The following is a 24,232-nucleotide window of genomic DNA, read 5'->3' as shown; positions in this document are numbered from 1 at the left end:
GAATGAAATATCTGTAAAAGCAAATACATTTACCCAGTCAGGATGTATGGCTGGGTAAATGATGTATGGCCGCCACATGCCGCTCGAGAGCCACGGGTTGCATACCCCTGCCCTAAACGGACAAATTGCTCTACAGAACGCGTTTCGTAAATACATTATATCTTTCGGCAAAGAAGCGAAAACGCAACATCTTAGTCCTGTGTCAGCCACCATGGTGCTTCGAAAGGTGGGAGAGATGGGGGAGGTGGAGTGAGCCATTGGTTGCAATTTGCAACCTCACCACTAGATGTCGCTAAAATCTCAACATTGCTCGTTTATAAAAGTCCAACGATTTGTTTTGTAAAACATTTTAACAATTTTAACTACAAGTGAAACATTTAACTAAAAAGAAAAGAAAAACTATTAATACTCTTCTGCAGTAGCTTTTCTGCACAGTGTAAGAAAGAAACTGCACTTTTGAATCTTTCCTTAATGGCTGTTTAATGACGTGAAAAGTTGCATTTCAGTGTTTTTTGTTTGTTAGGACATTTAATTTACCACCCAAACTTATGAAACTGACAGTCTGTTCTGTTTCCGTCTCTACAGATCACTTTCTTCATGCTGTTGTCTGCTGTGTGTGTGATGCTGAACCTCGCTGGAGCCATCCTGTCCTGTCAGAACGCCCAGCTGGTCAACTCTCTGGAGGACTGTCAGCTGGTGAGACCACCACAGGACTAGTTCTGAAACGCATGTTTGAAATCATGTTTTGTTAGAAAGAACATTTCACGTAAAACTCCAAACTGGAACACCTAAGCCTGTATCAGTGAATCATTATTATTTTTATCATCCACTCAAAGCGAACCTGTCACAAAAGAATCAATTCACTGAGCTTCAGTGTCTCCCAGGAGAACCATTCATTAACACCATGCCCTTGTCGAGGATCTCTATAAAATTAGCTTGACAACCAGCAACCGAAGCCGAGGGAATGGCAGAGTCTGCTGGGACCCATTTTTACAGCCTGCTATATTGTTGCTCTATTCCAGTAAAAATAAAGATTAACACCTAGCACCTTTCGTCCTCATTAAAATGACGTGTCTGTGCAGACCGGCTGCCTGATCGTCTGCTGAAGCCCGAAGGATTTCGCTAGCAAGGATATCGTAATCATCCATTGTCTGGGTAAAGGTTTGCTCTTGCTTTGATAGAATGTGCAGCAAGCGAATCGTGTGCCGTTAGGTGAGCCGCTGCAGGTTGGTTCTCGTATATTTATAGTGTAGATGTCTTTTAGAGATCACTAAGCATATGTGAGTATATGGTAAGACTGTATAATGAATGAATCGACCATTTTTATAGATTCATTTTTTTATCTTAGGTTATGTAATGTCATTATGAACACCGTCAGTTTCATTCAATATAAAAAAAACGGCAAATAGTTTTTTATGTGCCAAAATAATGGCACAGTATGTTTGTGTGCTGCCCATTGTGTTCTCTGATTTACTTTTTATAAAAAGGGATTAATAGTGTTTATTGTACTATTGAGGTTGATTTATCAACTCTGTAGTGGATCAGTGCCGGCCCAGCACAGCAGAAAAGCTCAGCATGGCCTCCCACAGTTCTGTTATCCAGAACTGGACACCCCTTTCCATTTATCTGCCTGCTGTGGAAGTGATGAATAACTAAATGATCAGATGGATAGCAGCGTTCAGAATGGACAGAAATGAAAACACATACAAATGTCCACATACAATGGAGTCTAAAATTATTAGACAAAATGTAAGATATAAGATTTTCATGTAATTTTTTTTTTTTCATTTAAACTGGGAAAAGTATGTTTTTTAACTGACTTAAGATTTAGCAGTATTTCTAGGTCACTAAATAAAATGTAAGAAAATATGAAACATTGACCATGTTAGCCTGCATCCAATTAAGCACACAAGATGCTTAATGAAACATTCTCAAATTATGCTGGTTTTGCATAAACGTTTCGAGCGCATGCTGCAACTAACAAACAATAAGCACAAAACATATTATAAACTTCTGAAATGCTAATTGCTAAATCAGATTTGCAATAAATTTGTGCTGATATAAATTGAAATGTAAACATTTCTACAAAGAAAACAAAATGTGATCCACACATAGTACATAAAATACACCCATTTCAATTTCACTGAATTCAAAGACAATAGCTGGAGTTATGAATTATTCCGCATCATGTCTCTGCATGCATTAATCACCAGGTAGTATTATTTGTTTGTCTCAAACACAATTAAATGCATGATTGCTTTCAGGTTACGGATGAAGGTTTTGAATTAATTTTAACTTCTTCGTGTTAGTGATATGTCAGGACTATCAGGTTTTGTTTTTTGCATTAGCTTGATCCCACTTTAACCCGTATATTTGATTCAAAAGAGGGTTTATATCAAAATAAACTCATTTAATAGTTTTATCTTCATTTAGATTAGAAAAGCAAGACTTTTAAGAATGGTCTTCAAAAATTAAAAGGTTTTATTGTGATATACCTTATTTTATATATGTCAACTCTCAAAAAAAGGAATGGTTTGACCCATATGATTTTCATTTGACCCATATAATCTCATATCATTGTCATAGTGCATAACATGATGTCATGTGCACATTATGTAGATGAAAGAAAGTATGTCCTCTCTATTTTCCCAAAGTTTGGTTAAAATAGCAAACCTGTCAAGAGTGAATTAATTGACTATCAGTATTACACAAATTACCATGGCTGCTAATTACAGTATAACAAGAAATATGTTATGTTATATTTTTGAACATTTATTTTTAAATGTAAATGTGCTCAGCAGTTCTAGGCTCAACTAAGTTACACTCTGTTACACAGGAGCTGTAAAAATATAAAGTAAAGGTAAGAATCCAAAACCTTGAGATTGACTAATAGAATAATTTAGTTTGTACAGGTATTTAGGGGTTTTATGTACAATATGGTCATGCTTGTGGTTAAAGTGGCCGTAACTGAGACAGTTTCTGCATATCTCATAATCTTGAGTACTTACAGAATAGTATCGTACCCTTCAAATATCCGTGGAGTCTTTAGTTTGATCACATTTATAAAAGACAGATACAGCTGTACGGTTATTTCCAAAAACATATGATCTCTTGCACGCGTACGGGGGTTGGGGGGGCGGGCGGAACTAAAGCACGTGCGCACCCATTGCCAACAAAATTACATATGACTCAGTTTCATTTACCACGTACAGTTCATGTCCGGCATCTTTTAGCACTGGGACAGCTCACTCTATCAGTTTCCAACAATCTCCAAATCCAGCATTATATACACCGTTTATATAACACTTCTCACCAAAATGCAGTGAACAAACAAACACAGCTGAACTTCGCGAACACAGTGCTCTCTCTCTCTTGCTCCAGCTGGTTGACGTGTGCGCATGCTCCTTCTCCCGCTCTCCCTGGTTGACGCGTGGGCGTGCTCTTTCTTCTCGCTCTGGCGAGTTGAAGCATGGGTGCGCTTTTCTGGGAGAATTGTCCAATAAGGGAAAAGTTGTTACGAAATGGATTTTCCTGTTCGAAAAAAACTTTCCAAAACGTATACGAACGCTGGGGGAGTGTATCGAGCCCAGAAATACTATGTCATACATCTCGTTTGACCATGTCAAGTATGAGAAGACAGCACGTTTAATATTGTAAAGAAGTCAGAATGCATGCAACACCGTTGCACATCCCCTTTAAAGAAAAAAGACTTCACATTTTCAACATTTCAAATGCAAATGTACTCACAATTATAGAATGACCCAAGTATTCCTTGAAATGTGCCTAATCCAGCATTCAGGTTTAGCTCATAGCAAATGTTTTTCATTCATATGTGTATGTTGATTTTACATAGTTTTTGCTGTGATACGTTCTTGATGTTTAGATAGAAATCCATCAAGCTGCTTTTGTGCAGTGATTGGTCTGTCATTGGCAGTTTTGCATTTCTGAAACATTTCCCCAAGGTCTTCAACAGAGTATTTGACTACAAGTGATTTTAAATCTTAACATTAAAATTGCTTCATGGCAAAGCTATTTCACGTTTCTGAATTGAGTAATTCAGCGGTGGGTGGTATAGTGTTCATTCAGCTCTGTGGTGATTAAAGTCTTTGACAGAACTGAATTCTCATATAGTGGGCAGTGGAGACGTACTTTGATGATGAGATGAAACCTTGCTTTATGAAAAATGATCAGACGTTTTCTAGATGAATGTGCTATGAAAGTGTTGATGGCTCTTTGAAATTGATCCTGAAAATGCTTTAAAGATTCATCTCAGCAGGGTTGAGCGCATGTCAATATGACTCAAGCTCAATGCATTGAATGTATCCTATCTGTAGATAAATGTCCAGGTGAATATTTTGATCATACCCACATACTGTATGTCCTAAAGCGCTATTTAAATAAATTTGAATAGAATTAATATCTAGAACCAAAACACTGCTGTCATGGAAAACTGTGGTTTTCTATCTGGTGCTTATATGGCCTTTTGACCATCCCAGCAATAGCACAGAAAATACACAAACACACCTCCCCTTTGTCTACAGCTTGGAAGACAGACCAGTCTAAAGACAAACTTCAGTATGTCATCAGTCGGTACTCCACCTGATTTAGGGATTAACATCTGTCCTCTCTTGAACTTGATCCTGCCCTGACTGAAATATTAATGCCGTTTTTCCTCAATTCAATTAACCCCTGCTTGCAAAGTTCACTTATTGCTTTCGTGCAATAAACAAAGCCTCTTTTCAGGTTAATACTCAAAGCTGGTTTTTCTTTATTTTTTCAAACGAAGGAAGTTACAGTTTGTCTTTCATTTAAAAAAAATATTTGTCTTTTATTCCTACTGCAAACTGCAAATCCCCTTGTTTAAACATACACATTTGTTGTAACAAAAGAAATTGTTATATATCCATTTTCACATTCCCAGAAATCTTAATGAGAATAAATTGAATACAAGTGTCACAGCTTCCTTCATTAAGTGTTAGAGGCAACACTTAAAATTAAAAATACATTAACCCACTGTTACTCAAATGTGCATCAACAATAATATGCACACTGCTTTAATACTTATATTACTGAATAGTTTATCCCTTTTACTGTGCCAACAATGATCATATAACTTATACATTTTACTCGTGTTAAATAATTTGAATTATAAAACGTTTATAAAATGTTGCCTAGAAACCGTCCTAAGTTTGATTTTACGGTCATTTCTCAAAGTGCGTATGTGTGATTCATAAACCGAACGTGCGCACAGAAAACGTGTGTACGCCTCTTTCAACTGTGAAATCTATAGATCGCAAATGATCTTGAATTGCGCACAGCTGAACCGTTTCAAATCTCCGCCTTTGAACGATGTCTAATTAATGTCATTGATATATAAAAGAGCCCCTCTCACCGTCCAAATCCTTTACAAGCAGCAATATTGGCTTATATTATTGACGTGGCACTAAGCACTTTTCCACGCCAAAGACCGTTTTTATAAATATGAACGCTGTTGTGGATTTTTGTGTACGCACACTCTTACTCTGCGCTTTATAAATGAGGCCGTGGTCCTTGATTCTGATTGGTTGAGCCTCGTTCTAAGCCGTTATAAAATGCCCGATTTGTAACTGCTGACATTACATAGCCTAACACCGTGTCTACACCAGGTGCGACAGACAGGTGTCGACGCGACACGACAAAAGACATTAGAAACGCATTAGAACCCATTATAATTTCAAATATTGTCCACACTGGATGCGGCGCGGCGAGACGTGACAAACCCATTAAGAACAAGCAGGTTGTCGCGTCCGGTGTAGACACGGTGTGAGTATCACTGTGCCACTGTTATTGCGTCTGTGTTTCTTGGCCTTGCTACGCACACGGAATAACCGTTTTATAAAAGCAATAAGCCCCACAAAGCAGTGGGCTACAGAGCATTTTATGTATGTTATAAAATGCACTGTAACCCACTGCTTTTTGTGGCTTATTGCTTTATTAAACTATTGATCAGGAAATGAGTTGTCATCACTTTCATGTTAAAATTACAAAAAATGTTCATTGCATGTCCGTATAATTAAGGATTCAAATGTTGATTTGTAATTCATAACTATCTGCACAAACTCTCTCAAGGCAAAAAGGGGATACTGTGCTTGTGACACATTACAAATATATTGTCCAATGTTTGGCAAAAATTATAATTAGGCTGAAATCAGTTTGTTTCTGTCCTTTTCCAGATCAAATTTGACAGTGATGGTGTGTGTGTCTGCTGCGAGCTTGAGCACCTGAGATCCACCTGTAATAATCTGGGAGAGACTCTTAAACTCAACCCGCTGAGGGACTGCAACACCATACGCCTCCGACTGAAGGTAACGCTTTGTGTGTGTGTTAACACAATGTCACTGCAATTTGTAACCATTTTAGGAGGTAGCTCATTTCTGTTTAGTACGGTTTACTTTGTGTCAGTGACCATAAGGTTTGACTCTTTGTCTTTATTTTACAAGTAAATTAGATCAACTCTATTGGGGTTTTTTAAATAAATGGTGATTAAGAATTAGTCTGAATATTCATTTGTTTTATCTTTCTTTAATATTCTATCTGTTTAATATTCTAGTATTAAGAATATATATCATTCTGTCTAGACTTTTTGATTGCCTTAGTTAATGAATATTACATCAGAGATCATATAACTGCTGAGAACAGTTAGATGCATTAGACGTTGTAAATGTTTTGTTTTGAATAAACGCAATGTTTTTTCATTGTTATCATACATCTTATTTGAAAATCTCTTATTTCTTTTACAATAAAATGTTTATTAAATTACAAACACTAGGAGAAATGGCTTAAATCCTTAAGAATATAAACAGAATTGATGGTAGCTGCTTGATTAAGAATCTGGGGATTTGCTACATTTGTGGGTCTGATCAGGTAGAGATGACGTACGGGAGAGCATCTCATCTCATCTCAACTCAACTTTTATTTATTTATAGCGCTTTTTACAATTTTCATTGTTACAAAGCAGCTGCACATGAAAACATGTTAACTATAAGCAATACATCAAAGTTATAAAATAGAAAAGGTATCAAGAGCAAAGTGAATAGATACACTCTCATTCACACAAGACACAAAATATCAAAAGAGAATGACAATTCAGTCTTGCTCTGCCACTATCATGCCTTTGAGCAAGCACTTAACCCCAAGTTACTCCAAGGCTATCATCCCTGCAGGTATGACACTGTAAGTCACCATGAATGAAAAGTACGTCACTGTCAATGATGAGTAACACTTAATGTGATGAATCATGTAGGTCTCATTTAGGAAATTACCTGTGTTACAGCTTTCCTTTGGCTCAGTGGTTAGAGCATGGCTCTAGAGAATGGTTCGATCCCAGGATTTCACATACTTAGAAACAAATGTATAGTAAAATGCAATGTGAGTCGCTTTGGATAAAAGCGTCTGCCAAATGCGTAAATGTAAATATTATATAATTTATAAGTATATTGTGTTATTGTGATATTCTTATATATAGAGAATATATTAAGAAATTGAGAAAAACGTCTGCCTTATTGGATGTGTCTCTTTGCATTGTGATGTGAGTCTCTCTCTTATATGCAGATGAGGCTCAGTCATCATTAGTTATGCATCTTCAATTAGTGACCTCTGTTGCTTCCTTTTCCACTGTCTGAGCAATTCACTGATGCTATCCACGATCTGCCTGCATTTGGCAACGTTTGAAATGACTTGTGGTGATGCGAGGCTTCCACAAAATTCCCTCATACCCAGCATTCATTGCTCTTTATGACACCATGGAAAAAATGCCTTTGGATATCAAGCAAAATTGTGTGTAAATGCTTGCCTATAAATGTTTGTAAACCTACTTCATGAAACCTTTTCAAGAGCAAAAGAATGTATAAGCATGTATAACACTTAGACAGTATGCTCAAAGTTTGAGTATGCATGCCATATTCAGTAATAGGATTTCTTGTAGAAAATTAAAAGTGAAAGGGTTTTCCAATTGACATTCTTTTATCATTTTAAACATTCATACACTTACATAAACACTCATGAAGGCTGGGTAGTGCCAGGAATTCGAGGTGGAGAAGAACCCAGATGCAGGCAGGCAGTGAAGGGGTTAACAAAAACAAGACTTTAATTTTAACAAAGAACCAAAACACTGCACAAACAAAACACCCACGATGGGGATAACAAAGCAAAAAATACAAACAAAACAAAAGACTTCCCACGAGGGGGCAAAACAAAAACAAGAACAGCAAAAAACTAAACTAAAAGACACGACCAAACGTCTAACATCAAAACATGAAAGGGTGAACCACTAAACTCACAGATGACGGGCAAGGGTGGGAACAGGAACACTGGACAAGGTGGATTGCACAAAACAGTCACTACTCAACGTAACAATACACAGACCAAACGTAATACACGAGCACAGGACAACGAAACAAGAGGGCATTAAATAGGGTAAGACAAACGAAGGATAACGAGCGAGGGCAGGTGTGAAACATAAGACATGGCAGGGAGACAATACAGGAAACGAGAGGGGCGGGGCCAATGACGAGACACTGGAGAGAACGCATATTATTGTCAAAAGGACAATAATATGTTTCTCTACACACATAACCAAAGACTTTGTCATGGCTCTGCTACAGGACCAAGAAAAACATGACTAAATGAAGCAGAGCCATGACAGAAGCCCCCCCTTTAATGAGCACCTCCAGGTGCTCACCAAGGGGTAGACGGACGAGACAAGACCGACTGGGTGACAGACAGGACAAGGCAAAACAGAGAAAACAAAATCAACGGCAGAAATGATAAAATAATAACAGGATTGGGGTGACACAACAAGAATAACAAACATGGGAGGGGGGGTGGGTAAACAACAAAGTTCAAGAGGGGAACAGTTCTAGTCCCCGGCTGCGCTCGAGGGCGCGGAGTCCTGGGGGACTTAGGGGGAGTCCTGGGGGGACCGCCGACCTGGAAGTCGGCGGGACAAGGCTGGGCGCCGGCTGGAAGGCCGGCTGGACAGGGCTTGACGCCGGCTGGAAGGCCGGCTGGACAGGGCTTGACGCCGGCTGGAAGGCCGGCTGGGACGCCGGACTGGGATGGAGTCCGCGCTGCCCCCGCCGCTGCCACTTTTTCTTCAGCCGAGCCACCCGCCTGGAGGTCGGCTGAAGAAAAGAGGCAAAAGGCACGGCTGGCTCTGGCTGGGACTCCTCGGACGTGGACCCCCAGGACTCACGTCTTCCCCGCTTGCCACCAAGGCTCGCTGGTGGTGGAGAGGACGGTGTGGCGACGCCCACAACCCCGATCCTCAGGGGACGGCCCTCAGGGATCGCGACCAGCGGAGATGAGTAGGTGGGTTGAACTGAGACCCTGGACTCCGATCGATCCCCGGCATACAGCCATATCGCATCAAAGTCCAGCGGTCTCAGTGACCTCATCTCCGCACGCGAGAGTGGCTCCCTGAGACCGGCGTTGAACAGTGTCACCAACTCCTCCTCCCCGAACACCTTCTCCTCTGCGACTTCGAGGAACCGGCCCGCGTAGTCATCTACGTCTCCGGTTCCCTGGCGAATGCCGCAGAGGAGACGAGCCTGGTGGGAGCGAACAGTGTCCATACTGCCTGCTGGGTTCATTAGTCGCTCGTGTATTCTGCCAGGAATTCGAGGTGGAGAAGAACCCAGATGCAGGCAGGCAGTGAAGGGGTTAACAAAAACAAGACTTTAGTTTAAACAAAGAACCAAAACACTGCACAAACAAAACACCCACGATGGGATAACAAAACTAAAAAAATACAAACAAATCAAAAGACTTCCCACGAGGGGCAAAACAAAAACAAGAACAGCAAAAAACTAAACTAAAAGACACGACCAAACGTCTAACATCAAAACACGAAAGGGTAACGCACAAAACTCACAGACGACGGGCAAGGGTGGGAACAGGAACACTGGACAAGGTGGATAGCACAAAACAGTCACTACTCAATGTAACAATACACAGACCAAACGTAATACACGAGCACAGGACAATGAAACAAGAGGGCATTAAATAGGGTAAGACAAACGAAGGATAACGAGCGAGGGCAGGTGTGAAACATAAGACACGGCAGGGAGACAATACAGGAAACGAGAGGGGCGGGGCCAATGACGAGACACTGGAGAGAACGCATATTATTGTCAAAAGGACAATAATATGTTTCTCTCCACACATAACCAAAGACTTTGTCATGGCTCTGCTACAGGACCAAGAAAAACATGACTAAATGAAGCAGAGCCATGACAGGGTAGTGTATTTGCTTTGCTCTGTGTATACTGTATGTGCCATCATAAATGTAACAACCTGGGGCCTCATTTATCAACAGTGCGTACGCAAAGATATGTGCGTAGTGAGTGCATAAGTACAGATTCACGCAAAGTGTGGGATTTACCAACTTGTACTTATACGTAGAATTGTGTGTAAATACAAGCACGCCTTTAAGCATGCTACAAAAAGAAAGTGCCACCATGTGTTTCATGTGATCTTTTTTTGCAAATACTCGATTAGTAATTTCATAGTTCGAGGTACACATTTGCCAGTGAAACGCTATAAAAAACAAATGGGAAATCATTTGAAATGTAGTTAGTGTTATGGCTGATCTCACTTTGCCGGATGATTTGGCAAACCTTCTTTTATTGAAAGCACAATGTAAAGACACATTTAACAGAACAATATGAAAAAATGAACAAAAGAAAAAAACATTCAAACTAATTGAAAAATATTAAAAAGAGGTTTGCACATTAATCATTATTATAAAATTATATAAATAAAAAAATGTAACATCTTATTGCTTTTCTATTACTACATCGCTTTATCAAATCATAATAGATTTAACCAATTCCACCAAAAATAACTGTAAATATTGTTTCTTTTCTGAACAGTTTAATGTAGGCTATGGAAAATAAATCTCCTATAAATAATTGTAAAATTAACAATAAAACCCAAATTGAGCAAACCATGCATTGCGCAAAGAATGCGTTTTCAAAAGGCTTGTTCGACTTGATGCATTAAGTCGAACAAGCCAAAAGACTGCGGTGATCTGTTTAATGACAGCACAGAATACATTCACGTGATTTATCAAGGGAGGTGTTGTCATCTTATATGGTAAATTGGAGGCTTTTCCGAATGCTAATGACCGTGAACGTGAACGAGCATGTGGGGTTTATCAACAATGATTGCTTACTCATGTGCGTAAGAAGTGCATGCGCACGTTTGATAAATACGGATTTTTTTGTACTTACACGGATTCTAAATTTCATTCGTAAGACAAAATATTGAACCTTTTCTACGCACTACGGTCTCATTTATAAACGTTGCGTGCGCACAAAATGGGGCTGGAAACGTGCGTACGCCACTTTCCACGCAAAGGTTGTGATCTATTAAAAGCAAACTTGATGGGAGAATGTGCGCACCTGTAAGCAAACTCTGACCCATGCGTACGCACATTTTGTAGACAAGTGGCGACACAAATGGTGAGTTAGTGAACTCAAGTTAGATTGCAGAAAGTAAGTGTGATAAAAACAATTATAAGCATTTATGCCTCACACACATTTAATTTCACCTCATATCCGTTAAAGATCCACATTATCACGAAGATTAAATCTGCAGAGTTATTTGCGCTTGAATTGAGTGATAATTGTTTCATGCGCCTTCTTGTAAAATCCAACTCTAATCTTAAATAAAAATTCATTCTAAATATTTAATCACCGCTGTCTCACCATCACACTATGAGCGCATGAGGAGGAGATGATCCGACTGCATGGAATACAGGACAGCATGAAATATCATAACTGCATAACACAGTGTAAATAAATAACTAAATAATACATGATTTTCCTTAAATACTGTACATAGGCTAATCATCAAATGTCAAAGTCTGGAAATACAGCCATTAAGCTCTCGCACAATCGTTTCTCATTATGTTCTCGTTATCAGTCCTAATTATGTTCATAACAAAACCGGAATGAAGAAACATTCGTCTTCTACAATTATGTCTTCAAATTTGATCTCAGGTGAAGGACACCACTAATTAATGATGTGATTTTAATGAGGTGTTAATGATCAGTCTAAATGCTGTAAACATATAAAGACTGTAGAGACCTTCTTTGGCTGTAATATAATTATTAAAATAATTATTATTGATAATTATATCAATTAGTAAATCGTAGTGAATCTCATGTGTGGCCATTTGTGATTTCGTTACGGAGATAAAGGATGGGATCGGGGGGTTTCGGCAGTTTTACATTTTATGTTATTTTTCTATGGCATCTGATAGCGGTTGGACCCGGAAACTATATACGTCCATCATGACGCTTGACGTCAGGCTCAACAAGCGGATTGGATGCCAGGCTCATTAAAATACAAATCAGTATTCATGAGGTGCTTTGCATTGACTATGTATGGGTAAAAATGGGCGTGTACAGGGCGGGATACGAGGCTGATTCACGTACACACACTTGCAGGTGATCTATGATTTATAAAGCGAATATTGCTTACAGGTGTGCGTACGCATGGTTTTATCTGAATATTTTTTGGCGTACGCTGTTTTTGGCTTTCGGGCGCACGTACACTTTTAGTAAGGATCCTATGCACAGTTTTATAAATGAGACCTCAGTTCAGATGAGATTACCAGTTAAATCTACACAATGTAAATTACTGTAGAGTGCAACTAGCATTCTCCTGCTGAGAATGAAAATCGGTTCTCCACTATCCCCTGGTTAAATCAAAGGTAAACAAAGCCTGCATGAACAAATTTCCTCTTTCACATTACTGTACAATATAACAAACACATGTGGATAAATATGCATAAAATGTGACAAATTGCGGCTTATATAATATACATTATGAATTTTTCAGGAACATTTTCAAACTGAATTTTAGAGTGACATAATACTTGATATAATAACAGCTGTGGTCAAAGAATCGTTTAGAGTTTACTGTCTGAGAATTAGAGATTTTTCATCAATGTGCCAAACTGTGCCATTCCATACCCATCCCGCTGAACAAGCTAGGACAGTTGGACACTCTTTTTCTAATGAAAGTGTGTCCGAAACTATTGACTTGTTCATTCCCCTATTAAAGTCCACTATACATGGAAGAAGTGAAAGAAAATGAGTGATTTCGAATGAAAACATTTTTTAATATCTAATTACACTACTGTAACTCTATCACATTTATTCAATCTGTATTTTTTTAAGCAGAAAATAACTGCTAAGGAATTTGGGCAGAGAACAATTATGCTATGCTTAAATGATACATGTAGCTGGAATCCTTCCTCGCCATACACAGAACCGTTCAGCCCGATGGGGAAAAGTATAGCTAAAGTATTGTGAGGCCAGTGAGTGTAGGACATTCTACCATATCAGCTTTAGCACCTGAATANATGTATGGGTAAAAATGGGCGTGTACAGGGCGGGATACGAGGCTGATTCACGTACACACACTTGCAGGTGATCTATGATTTATAAAGCGAATATTGCTTACAGGTGTGCGTACGCATGGTTTTATCTGAATATTTTTTGGCGTACGCTGTTTTTGGCTTTCGGGCGCACGTACACTTTTAGTAAGGATCCTATGCACAGTTTTATAAATGAGACCTCAGTTCAGATGAGATTACCAGTTAAATCTACACAATGTAAATTACTGTAGAGTGCAACTAGCATTCTCCTGCTGAGAATGAAAATCGGTTCTCCACTATCCCCTGGTTAAATCAAAGGTAAACAAAGCCTGCATGAACAAATTTCCTCTTTCACATTACTGTACAATATAACAAACACATGTGGATAAATATGCATAAAATGTGACAAATTGCGGCTTATATAATATACATTATGAATTTTTCAGGAACATTTTCAAACTGAATTTTAGAGTGACATAATACTTGATATAATAACAGCTGTGGTCAAAGAATCGTTTAGAGTTTACTGTCTGAGAATTAGAGATTTTTCATCAATGTGCCAAACTGTGCCATTCCATACCCATCCCGCTGAACAAGCTAGGACAGTTGGACACTCTTTTTCTAATGAAAGTGTGTCCGAAACTATTGACTTGTTCATTCCCCTATTAAAGTCCACTATACAAGGAAGAAGTGAAAGAAAATGAGTGATTTCGAATGAAAACATTTTTTAAAATCTAATTACACTACTGTAACTCTATCACATTTATTCAATCTGTATTTTTTTAAGCAGAAAATAACTGCTAAGGAATTTGGGCAGAGAACAATTATGCTATGCTTAAATGATACATGTAGCTGGAATCCTTCCTCGCCATACACAGAACCGTTCAGCCCGATGGGGAAAAGTATAGCTAAAGTATTGTGAGGCCAGTGAGTGTAGGACATTCTACCATATCAGCTTTAGCACCTGAATAGTCTGTTTATTTCAGATTGTAAGGCTAAGAACATATTTGGATTTTATGCAGGTATGCAATCTCATCACTCTTATCGTTCCTTTGTTGTCAGGGAGACAAAATGAGAAGAGCAGGTGTTTCTCAGTGGTGCTGACCTACAGTAGCACCTCTTTTAGATATGCTGGAACAGAATCATGCTGTCTAGTTCAATCAGAGTTCTGCATCCTACTGGATTTACTCTATCATTATATCTTGCTATAGGTGCACAAGTTTGACAGGTCACCAGCTTAAAGCTTTTTATGATTGTATGTTTATCCTGTAAAACGTAGAAAAATACAACTCTTACTGAAAAGACCCATTTCTGTTTAAACCAGAAGTTGCTTGTGTAGCCAATCCAGTCAGGTTAAAACAGTCATATTAAATAATGTTTTACTTGAATTGTTTAATTTACATGTTACCACATTTAGTACATTTGTTAATTGACAAAACACTTGTTTACAGGTTTGATATCCAAGGCAATTGTTTTCTGTAAGTAGCAAAGATTTGTCCAAAGCTATGGAACGACTCTTGTTTATAAGGTTTTTCATTTGTATTTCCACAGCGACACATTCTCCATATACTTATTTAGGGGTTAAAAGTGTAGAGGATTGTACAGTAATGTGGAAGGACTGTCCAGTCCTTTTAGCATGGGCTCCGTTCAACTAAAGGGCTTCTGCGCATTCAAGAATTCTGCATTTTCCTTGAGGACATCATTGGGTCACATACATCCCATGTTGTCACTACAAGAGTTCATACAAGCCTCTGATAGCAGGAGTGTGGAGACAGATCTACTCAGCTTATCTGGTAGAAAAACCGAACTGAGCTGATGGCGACCTTGAATGTTCTTTTCGTGTGTTCCTTCAGAAAGGCACCCTTTACAATTGCTACAGTATGCACTGAAGCTGTAAATGAAACTAATATTGGCTGCCTTTAACCATTTGGTCATTTTTTTTATGTGTCGCCAAATCCATATTGAAACCGATTTTTAAAGCAGCACATGATTTTAAAAGTCAATAAAGACTTAAACAATACTTTTTTGAAGGACCATTGTGTAATGTTTAGCAGCATCTAGCTGCTAACTCCATCCCTTCCCCTCCCTTTTGAAGCACTACGGAGGCTGAGAGAGGATTAAGATGTTGTCACGTTTTTCTTTCTTTCCCGAACGAGATAACATATTTACAAAGTGCATTCTGCAAAGCAGTTCATCTGTTTAGGGCTTCTGTAGAAACAACATGACGAATTCCATGTAAGGGGACCACGGTGTATTTAGATAGAAATAGCTCCTTCTAAAGTAATAAAAACATTTATTTATAGATAGACCAGCTTGATCCCCTATGGAATTTCACGCAGGTCTTTGATTTAGTCAAATAATGATGCAATAAAGCACTTCCACCTTGATGATACCATTATGTGTTCTTGTTTCTGGCGCTCTTGGTTCAACCTTTAACATCATAGCCTTTTTCTTTCTTCCAAATGTTTGTTCTTTTCAGCAAGATTCTGATGGTTCATTTTCCCCCAGTTTTCTTTTAGGGACAAGCAAAGCAATAAATGTTCATGCCAGGCTGTGGTTTACAATGAAACAATTGCCAATCTTATTTCTTTCTCTTTTTGGTGCTCTCTCCTTTTTTTCTCCATCTCATTGTCTCTTTATCTATGATTCTCACCTTCTTCCCCTCTCTCCTTTTATTTGTGACACTCTTTCTCTCTGTCTCCCAGGAGCTGCTTTTTAGCGTGTGTGCACTGAATGTTATCTCCACCATTGTGTGTGCTCTGGCCACAGCCGTGTGCTGTATGCAAATGGTTTCTACTGATTTACTACAGATGGTAAGTGTGGCCCATATAACGCGTGTGTGTGTGTGTGTGTGTGTGTGTGTGCGCGCGTGTGTGTGTGTGCGCGCGTGTGTGTGTGTGTGTGTGTGTGTGTGTGTGTGTGCGTGCGTGCGTGCGTGCGTGCGTGCGTGCGTGCGTGTGTGTGTGTGCGTGTGTGTACTTGTACATCTATATTTGTGAAGACCGGTTTGAGCAGACCAGCGGTGTGAGGACAAGGAGAGTAGAGTGAGGACATTTAGGCCGGTCCTCACTTCCAGAGACCCCTTTAAAGGGCTGTTTGAGGGTGAAGACTTGGTTTTAGGGTTTAGGTTATAGTTAGGTTTAGGTTAGGTTTAGGGTAAGGGTCAGGGTCAGGCATGTAGTTCTAGGGTTAGGGTAACGGGCTAGAGATTGCATTGCATCAATGTATGTCCTCACAAACATGTGTGTGTGTGTGCTCGCCCGTGTGTGTGCATGTGGGCGTGTGTGTGTCTTTCTAGTTGTGTTAATGATGTTCACATAAAATTTTCCAATTACATCATGGAGAAAACATCAGACAAGTGAACATAACATAGTACAACTATAGCAGAAATACAGAGAAATGGCGTGTATTGGAATCCATTAAAATAAAGGGCAATTTAATCTAATTAGGTTTTATTATTGAATGTACCTTATATTGACAAAAGTATTTGTCATTAGGGGCGTAAAACTATTTCAAAGCAAAACAGCACTGTGGATTTGGTGATATTTTTGCGCTCTGAATGACATGCAATGCTTCACAATGAACCATTGCTTTTACAATAGAATCAAATCTACTAGTGCCCTGATGTCTTACAGTTTTAAGTCCAGAAATTAATATTGATCTTTTGACCTTTCCGATCTAAAATGTTAGGGCAAACAGCCATTAAAGGTGCTCGAAGTATTTTTTGTTATAGTTGCTGGCTCATTTGACTGTAGTTGTACAAAAGAGGTCTTGGGCTTTATGCAGAAATATGTAAAAGTTCTCACGAAAGAACTTTTGGAGCACGTTTACAGCATTTTGGGGCACATTTGTCATTCTTGATAACTTTACATTAAAGTTAAACAAAATTAAACAATCTTAAAAGTACAATTTATTTCCTCAAGTATAAAACTGTAAAAACGTTTTCTTCAGATGAGGATAAAACTAAAAATGTTACATTGCTCAATGAAGAGAGGACAATGGGCAAAATAACAGCGGATCCACAGTATCATCTTTTCCATTCAGTGAATCTGTCTTTTTCAGCTGGCCTATTTTATGAGAGAAAATAAAATTGTGGTACATAAAGTTTTAATATTGTTTAAGAGTGGGCTTTGTGGAGTTTATAGGCTAGACAATAAATTGCACAGCCTGCTGGGTGGCTGCAGCGGAGGAATGGGCACAGAGAGATGAATTGAGATGAGTTACATTAGCATGGCTGTGGCTGAGTGAACCGCCGGAACAGTAGTGGGATTCGTTTCAACAGAGGGCACAAAGTGGCAATGGAAGAAATCACAACTGTTACAGCTGTCCAGTCTAGAAAACAAATCTTTTAGGGCAGAGATGGGAGTGAATATAGTTATGTTATACCAAAGTATATCTTCTGTTTTATTAGTTTATGCCACACAGAGCACGAGCCTTGAGTGCGGACTGTATGACCCCTCACGGTACCATCTTACACCAGACACTGGACTTCGATGAGTTCATCCCACCCATCCCTCCTCCCCCCTATTACCCTCCAGAGTACACCTGCACACCCATGATGGAGGGCCAGAGGTAAATCCGCACACATGGACAAAAACTTGCATGCACAAGGACAACTGCTCGAATTCCAGTTGACCTGAATTAACCTAATACTTGTGATAGAAAATAGAGAATACATTTTAGACTGTCCTGCCCTCTAAAGAAGAGAGGTTTTTGTGAATAGATTGATTCATAGAGAGGTACAACAGTGTCCGGTTGAATAATTATGCAAACCATCATCAATAAAATGCAGTTTCTTTTTTTATGGGAATTCAGACCTATTGCCCTCTGGAAAAAACAACCACCCTGTGTGTAATTGTATGGCTTTAATGCACAGTGCCCTGACAACCCACATTATGGAGCAGCAGTGTCCCTGTCCTGGTGTAAATCCACCATTGATTTCTGTGTCTCGCGCTGTTAGACACTCTGCCCACCATCTCATCATAAAAAACGTGCTGATGAGGCCGTTTAGCCCGCCGCCACACTAATGTGTCAACAAAGCAGTAAACGCAGAGAGATTCACCCTGCACATGCACTGGGTGCTTCACATTACAGGCGATGATGTCATAATGCACAGGGAAACATATGAAGATACACAGACCCCTTCACTTCAATATATGAGAGGGGGAGGCTGGTTAATTAAATGAGTGAACCCAGAACATAGATGATGGGTTGGATACATCGGAGAAAAGACGAAACAGTTTCCCCAGTTCCTGAATGGCCGGACATATTTTTTATACTGCTGTCTGGCCAACATTGTACAGCCAAATCTGTTAAAACGTTGACACTGTGTTGTAATCATGTTTTACCATCTCTGTCCATTAGAGGGTTGCATCTGGATTTTCCACACTCTCCCTTCAGTGCCATTTATGGAGTACCTATTAACAGCCCTGGAGCTCTGTATCCATCCGAGCTGCCACCACCATATGAATCTGTCGTGGGACTGACACCTGCTAGTCAGGTAAGAAGCAATGGGATTCCTTCTTAATATAGTATTTACATTGCAACAAATGAAGAAGATGGAAAACATAATTGGAAGATAAACCAATTCATCATAGGAGGCAACTAACAAAATATGGCATTCTGAAAGAATCAAGATCAAAGAGTTTGTGTCAGTCACTCCAGTTTGTAGTACGTGACCTTGATTGTAATAGATGATCTGACACTTTTGACCATTAAAAACAGACCCAATATTTTCCTCAAGTTGATTCCATTTGTCAGTGCATTCTGTGGGCTTTATCTAAGAGAACAGCAAAAAAGTGACACATAATAGAATTATGAATAGTTTCAGTTTGTTTTGGTGTCACAGATTACCATCAGTGCTGTGATTTAACCTTACAATAGGATAGAAATAAGTTTGGCCATTTTTTGATTGCTTAGCATTTGGACTGGTAGTTGACACAAAGGTTATAATAGCATATCATATCTTTTTTTTAAATACAACATTAAAATTGTCATAAAGTCCAATAATACAAATATGTGCTTTATTTAGCTATGTTTTTTGTGCTGGTTTCAAGTGCACATACATTTTATGTTAAAGTATTTTTCATACATGTCAGATTTTCTCTAGACTTTCCATAATAGAAATAAGAAGGTTTAGTCATAAAAATGTTCAGTGGCTTTCTTCAAGAATTTGCCATCTGTATGGAAATTGGCTTTACCCAAAAAATGTTTTTTAAAAGTATTGCTTTTAATTGACAACTAGCTCCAGTATATCCGCCCCTATATCTTTTCACTCTTTGCATTAGCATACCTCAGATTCAGCAATGTTCCTCCTCTTCAGTTAGGCTCTCTTTCATTTGTGTCAAAAGTTCCTTCGCTGCACTTGAGTGCTGAAAGAAATTAATACAAGTGCCTTTGTATAATGGATTATAATATTTTCTGGAACACATCAGCAGTACAGGGAGGAATTCCTTCCATTTAAAAGAAATGAGCTTTCTACAGTGAGAGCAGGGTCTGTATTTGAACAATGATTTTCATCACATTTCTCTTTTTGGCCTCATGAAAGGGAACAAGAGCTTTCCTCTTTGCAAAGAGATCCATAAAGAACCAGCAGACCTTTAGAATCCAGCGCCTGAACCTGTTATTATTTGCTGTTTTGAAGATTTGTTTGCTACCTAGAGGAATCTGTGATTAAAAAGGATGGAGTTCCAAAAGGTTTCTTTGATTTTAGACATTTCTCATGTGAAGCTTTTGATAACCATCTGCAAACAAAGCAGCGAGTTCAGTTCAATCAGTGGACCAATTTCGGATTGAGAGGCTTTAAAAGGGTAACAGCAGTAGAAAGAGACCCAAAGGAAATTGTTAAGAGGAATTTTGTATTTATCACAACGCTATTTTGAGAGTACTGATTATAGCTCACAATAGATCCATCATATTCTTCACATTGTAAGCCATGTTTTTTTAAATTTGCTCTTTGTATACAGGATAAGTTCACTTCATAGGTGTTTTTGTTCAATGGTGTTACAAAGCTTGTTTCAAACCACAGCATGTTGAGAATGAGGAGCAAATGTGATCTTAAAGAGCCCTCTGCTGGTAGTAGCATGTTATTTTATCTTTAACCCGCTGCTGTGATGCCAGATGTCGGGCTGCAGCAGACTCCTCAGTGTTAGATGTTCTGCTGTCTGATTCTCCTCCTTTTCCAGATTTTTGTTATCATCCTCAGGTGGAAAACAATTTTCAATCACCATCTTCCCCGGAAGGTTACATTAAAAACTTTAATGTGCATGTTGGAAATTTTAACTAAAATGTTTAGGGTCTTTTTTTCTATTCTCACTCAGATCACCACCAGTCTTGAACAACAGGCCACTGAGTCAAGTCTCTGTGACAGGAACACCACAGCTGGCATTAGCACTCAGGGTGAGGAAGCTGCAGGAGCATTTTTAAAGGAACAATTCACCCGAAAATAACAATTCTGTCATTATAAACTCACCCTCAACTTGTTTCAAATCTGTATAAACGTCTTTGTTCTGATGAAAACAGAGAAAGATATTTTAAAGAATGCTTGTAACCAAACAGTTCTCGGCCACCATTGACTCCCATAGTTGGAAAAATGTCTTTGTTCTTTTGAAGAAGATATTTTGAAGAATGTAGGAAAGCAAACAGTTCTGGGGCACTTTTGACAACCATTGTCATGTTTCCTACTATGCTAGGTAGTCTGCCTATTAGATGATGATGTCATTTTTTTAAGTCATTACAGTTACACCCTATCAAAAAGCACACTTTTCAAAACTCAGCTTTTGTTCTGTGTGTGTGTTTCCCGTAGCCTCCGTTGATAGTACTTCCCTCATGGTGTCAGAAACTGCAGACATCCCTGATCACAGTTCATCTGAAGATCTGTGTTCTCTAGAGGTCCAGGGCTCTGATTCCTCTCCATATGGCCCATTACCCATCGTAGCCACTGGCGGCAGCTGCACAAGCCTGGAACACAGCACCCGCTCTAACCTGAGGCGACAGGCCCGTGCCCACTTTGACTACAGAGAGTCTTCTGTCGTGCAGGATTCGAAGCCCCAGTCGCCCCAATTGTCACCTGATGCTGTCAGTGGCCTTGACAAGGAGGAGAATACAAGTCTGAAATCCAAGTCTCGAACACAGCACAGAGAAAGAACCAATAAGAAGCTAACCCTCCTTTTTCCTTCAAACGCTCCATGCTCCAGTGCTTCCAACTCTGCAGTGACTTCCGCTGCAGGTGCAACTTCTGCACTTACACCCTCTGCCTGCACCTCCCCATCACCCACCGGTCAGCTGCGGGGTACACGACTATGCTTCAGTGTCTGGTCCTCATCTGCTTCTTCCTCTGTGGCTCCACAGCCAAATGCTACCTCAGTCCTCAGCAGCTCAAGCCCCCACGAGCGTCCACGCACGCTGCGTGCCACCAGAGGGTACAGGAAACTTGCGAGGATTGTGCGCTCCACTAGTGAACCATTGTCCTGTACTTCCATATCTAGAAGTACGTGAGTCTCTCTTACTGTTATTTGAATATATGTGTAACTTACAAACTGACATGTACAACCTTTTAAAACTATTGTAATAAGCCGTTGGCAATTAGCTTGAGAACTAAGTGAATGAATTTACCTCCAGGTGATCGCTGTGCTGCTAACCATCCACCCGAGGACTCCCCACAGACTCCCTGTGATCAAGGTAACCACCTTAAATATTTTGTTTCATATTTCCATGAAATACACTGCCCGTATGATGTCTCATGCTCCCTGAACCACTCTTTCACAATTTGAGCCCGATGAATCCTGGCATTGTCATCTTGGAAGAATTTGCCCGTGCCATCAGGGAAGAAAAAACTAATTAATGGAAAAACCTGGTCATTCAGTATATTCAGGTAGTCTGCTGACCTCATTCTTTGGGCACATAACGTTGCTGAACCTAGACCTCCAATCCAATGGTAGACTCTTACCTATTTGCTTAGTTAAATCCAGGTGGTGACTTTTTTTTTGGACGGGCAGTGTATATTCTTAGCAATTCATTCACCAACAATATTGGAAGTATTGTTATAAGAGGAGAAATACTAATGCATTATTCTGCACAGCATGTATGGAGCTCTCTGAGAACGTCCGACCGCCATCTGCCAAACATGGTAGCCAAGGGGGAAAGAAACAGAAGGATGTAAAATCTGACATTCGACTCAAACCTCACCTCCCTGTTTCACCATCTACAGAGCGCCCACAATCTCTTGCAGACCTCAAAACTTACAAAGACACCAAAGTGCTGGTGGCAAAATTCCTGGAGCACTCTAGCTGCAGTCTACCTCCAGAGGTTCAGCAGGTGGTCAACAGCATTAAATGTGTTATTAAATCTGATGAGAAACACATGGAGGAGGCCATTTTCAGCGCCAGTATTATTGATCAGGTGATTTGTCTATTTTCATGCAAAATGGGATTTCTAGAATTGTTTTATATACATACATTTGTTTATATTCTCAAACTATTTTTCTCATTCTGGCTGGATTAACTAAATTACATTGTGTATATTTTGCTCCTATCCTCAACCTAGTTAATGACACACTCCCAGAAGATCATGGGTAGCCCAAGGAAGCTTGCTCATGGAGACCTGCATTTACAGAGCTGTGGAGCTTTGAGTTCCCCGTCCTCATCCTTGCGCCGTTCACCTCGAGAAACCAGACAGAGGGATGTCTCTGCTACCCTGGATCATCAATCGCCACATCACCCTCAAAGCCTCATCAGTGTATGCAGAGAAACTACACTCTGACCCCCTGGACCACAACACCTTTTTCCTTATAATCCTCTGAACATGTGCCAAGGCCAAATCCTTAATCACATCAGCAGAAACTGTAGCTCTTGAAACAACAGCAAGTCAATGTGGAGCTAATGTTCCTCAAATGATAATAAACAAGGTTCTAAAAAAGAAACACCAGGGTGTTTACCTGCAGGGGTATATATTTTTATTTTAATGTCAGAAAAAAGTAAAATATTTGTTATAATAAAAACTGATGAATTTGCTAGTGTACTTAATAGAAGATTGGGTCTGTAGTTGACCAAAGGAGAGCCGATGGATTTACCTCTTCATGAAACTGTCTATTTGATTATACAAAACATTAAAATACACAGCTTCTGCAAACATTGTTAAATAATGGATATATTTGGTCATTGTGTGCCACTGCAGGGCAGAGAACTTTTTGAAGCTGGATTATTCAATTTACCTCAGTGTGTAATTTTTATTTTCAGTGTTGCAAAATAAAAATGTGTCTGTTTGTATTTTTCCTCTATGGACTGCTATTATAAGCCTTTCACGTTCATTTGTTGGTTTAAGGGAAACATTTTTCTTTATTAAAACCTTAAAGGGATAGTTCACCCAAAAATTCTGCCAAGAATTACTCACTCTCTAGTTGTTCCAAATCTGTATAAATGTCTTTGTTTGGTTTAACACAGAGAAAGATATTTGGACGAATGATTGTAACCAATCAGTTCTTGGACCCCATTGACTACCATAGTAGGAAAAGTGACAATGGTAGTTAAAAGTTCCCCAGAACTGTTTGCTTTACTACATTCTTCAAAATATCTTCTTTTGTGTTCAACAGAACAAAAAAATATAAAGTAATTTTCCTACTATGGTAGTCAATGGTGGCCAAGAACTGTTTGGTTACAAGTATTCTTCCAAATATCTTTCCCGGTGTTCATCAGAACAAAGAAATTTATACAGATTTGGAACAACTCGAAGGTGAGTAAATGAATTTTTATTTTTTGGTGAACTATCCCTTTAATAACAGACCGTGCTATTCGAGCACAATATCCCAAT

At 39.2% G+C, this 24,232-nt stretch overlaps 1 protein-coding gene across 1 annotated transcript; it reads left to right on the top strand.

Annotated features, from left to right (window-relative positions):
- Window positions 1-582: 582 nt before the first annotated feature.
- Window positions 583-23,825, top strand: fam189a1 (family with sequence similarity 189 member A1). The gene is made up of 10 exons (XM_057326922.1): window positions 583-696; window positions 6,213-6,344; window positions 16,132-16,239; window positions 17,838-17,998; window positions 18,791-18,926; window positions 20,746-20,824; window positions 21,231-21,914; window positions 22,046-22,105; window positions 22,506-22,825; window positions 22,970-23,825. Exons 1-10 carry the CDS (start codon window positions 598-600, stop codon window positions 23,183-23,185), a joined length of 1,995 nt encoding a protein of 664 aa, XP_057182905.1. The 5' UTR covers window positions 583-597; the 3' UTR covers window positions 23,186-23,825.
- Window positions 23,826-24,232: the final 407 nt, after the last annotated feature.

The sequence above is a fragment of the Triplophysa rosa genome, unplaced genomic scaffold, assembly GCF_024868665.1.
Source record: "Triplophysa rosa unplaced genomic scaffold, Trosa_1v2 scaffold145_ERROPOS65242, whole genome shotgun sequence".
Classification (NCBI taxonomy): domain Eukaryota; kingdom Metazoa; phylum Chordata; class Actinopteri; order Cypriniformes; family Nemacheilidae; genus Triplophysa; species Triplophysa rosa.
Note: the sequence above shows the minus strand (reverse complement) of the source record. Positions and strands in the feature narration are given on the sequence as shown.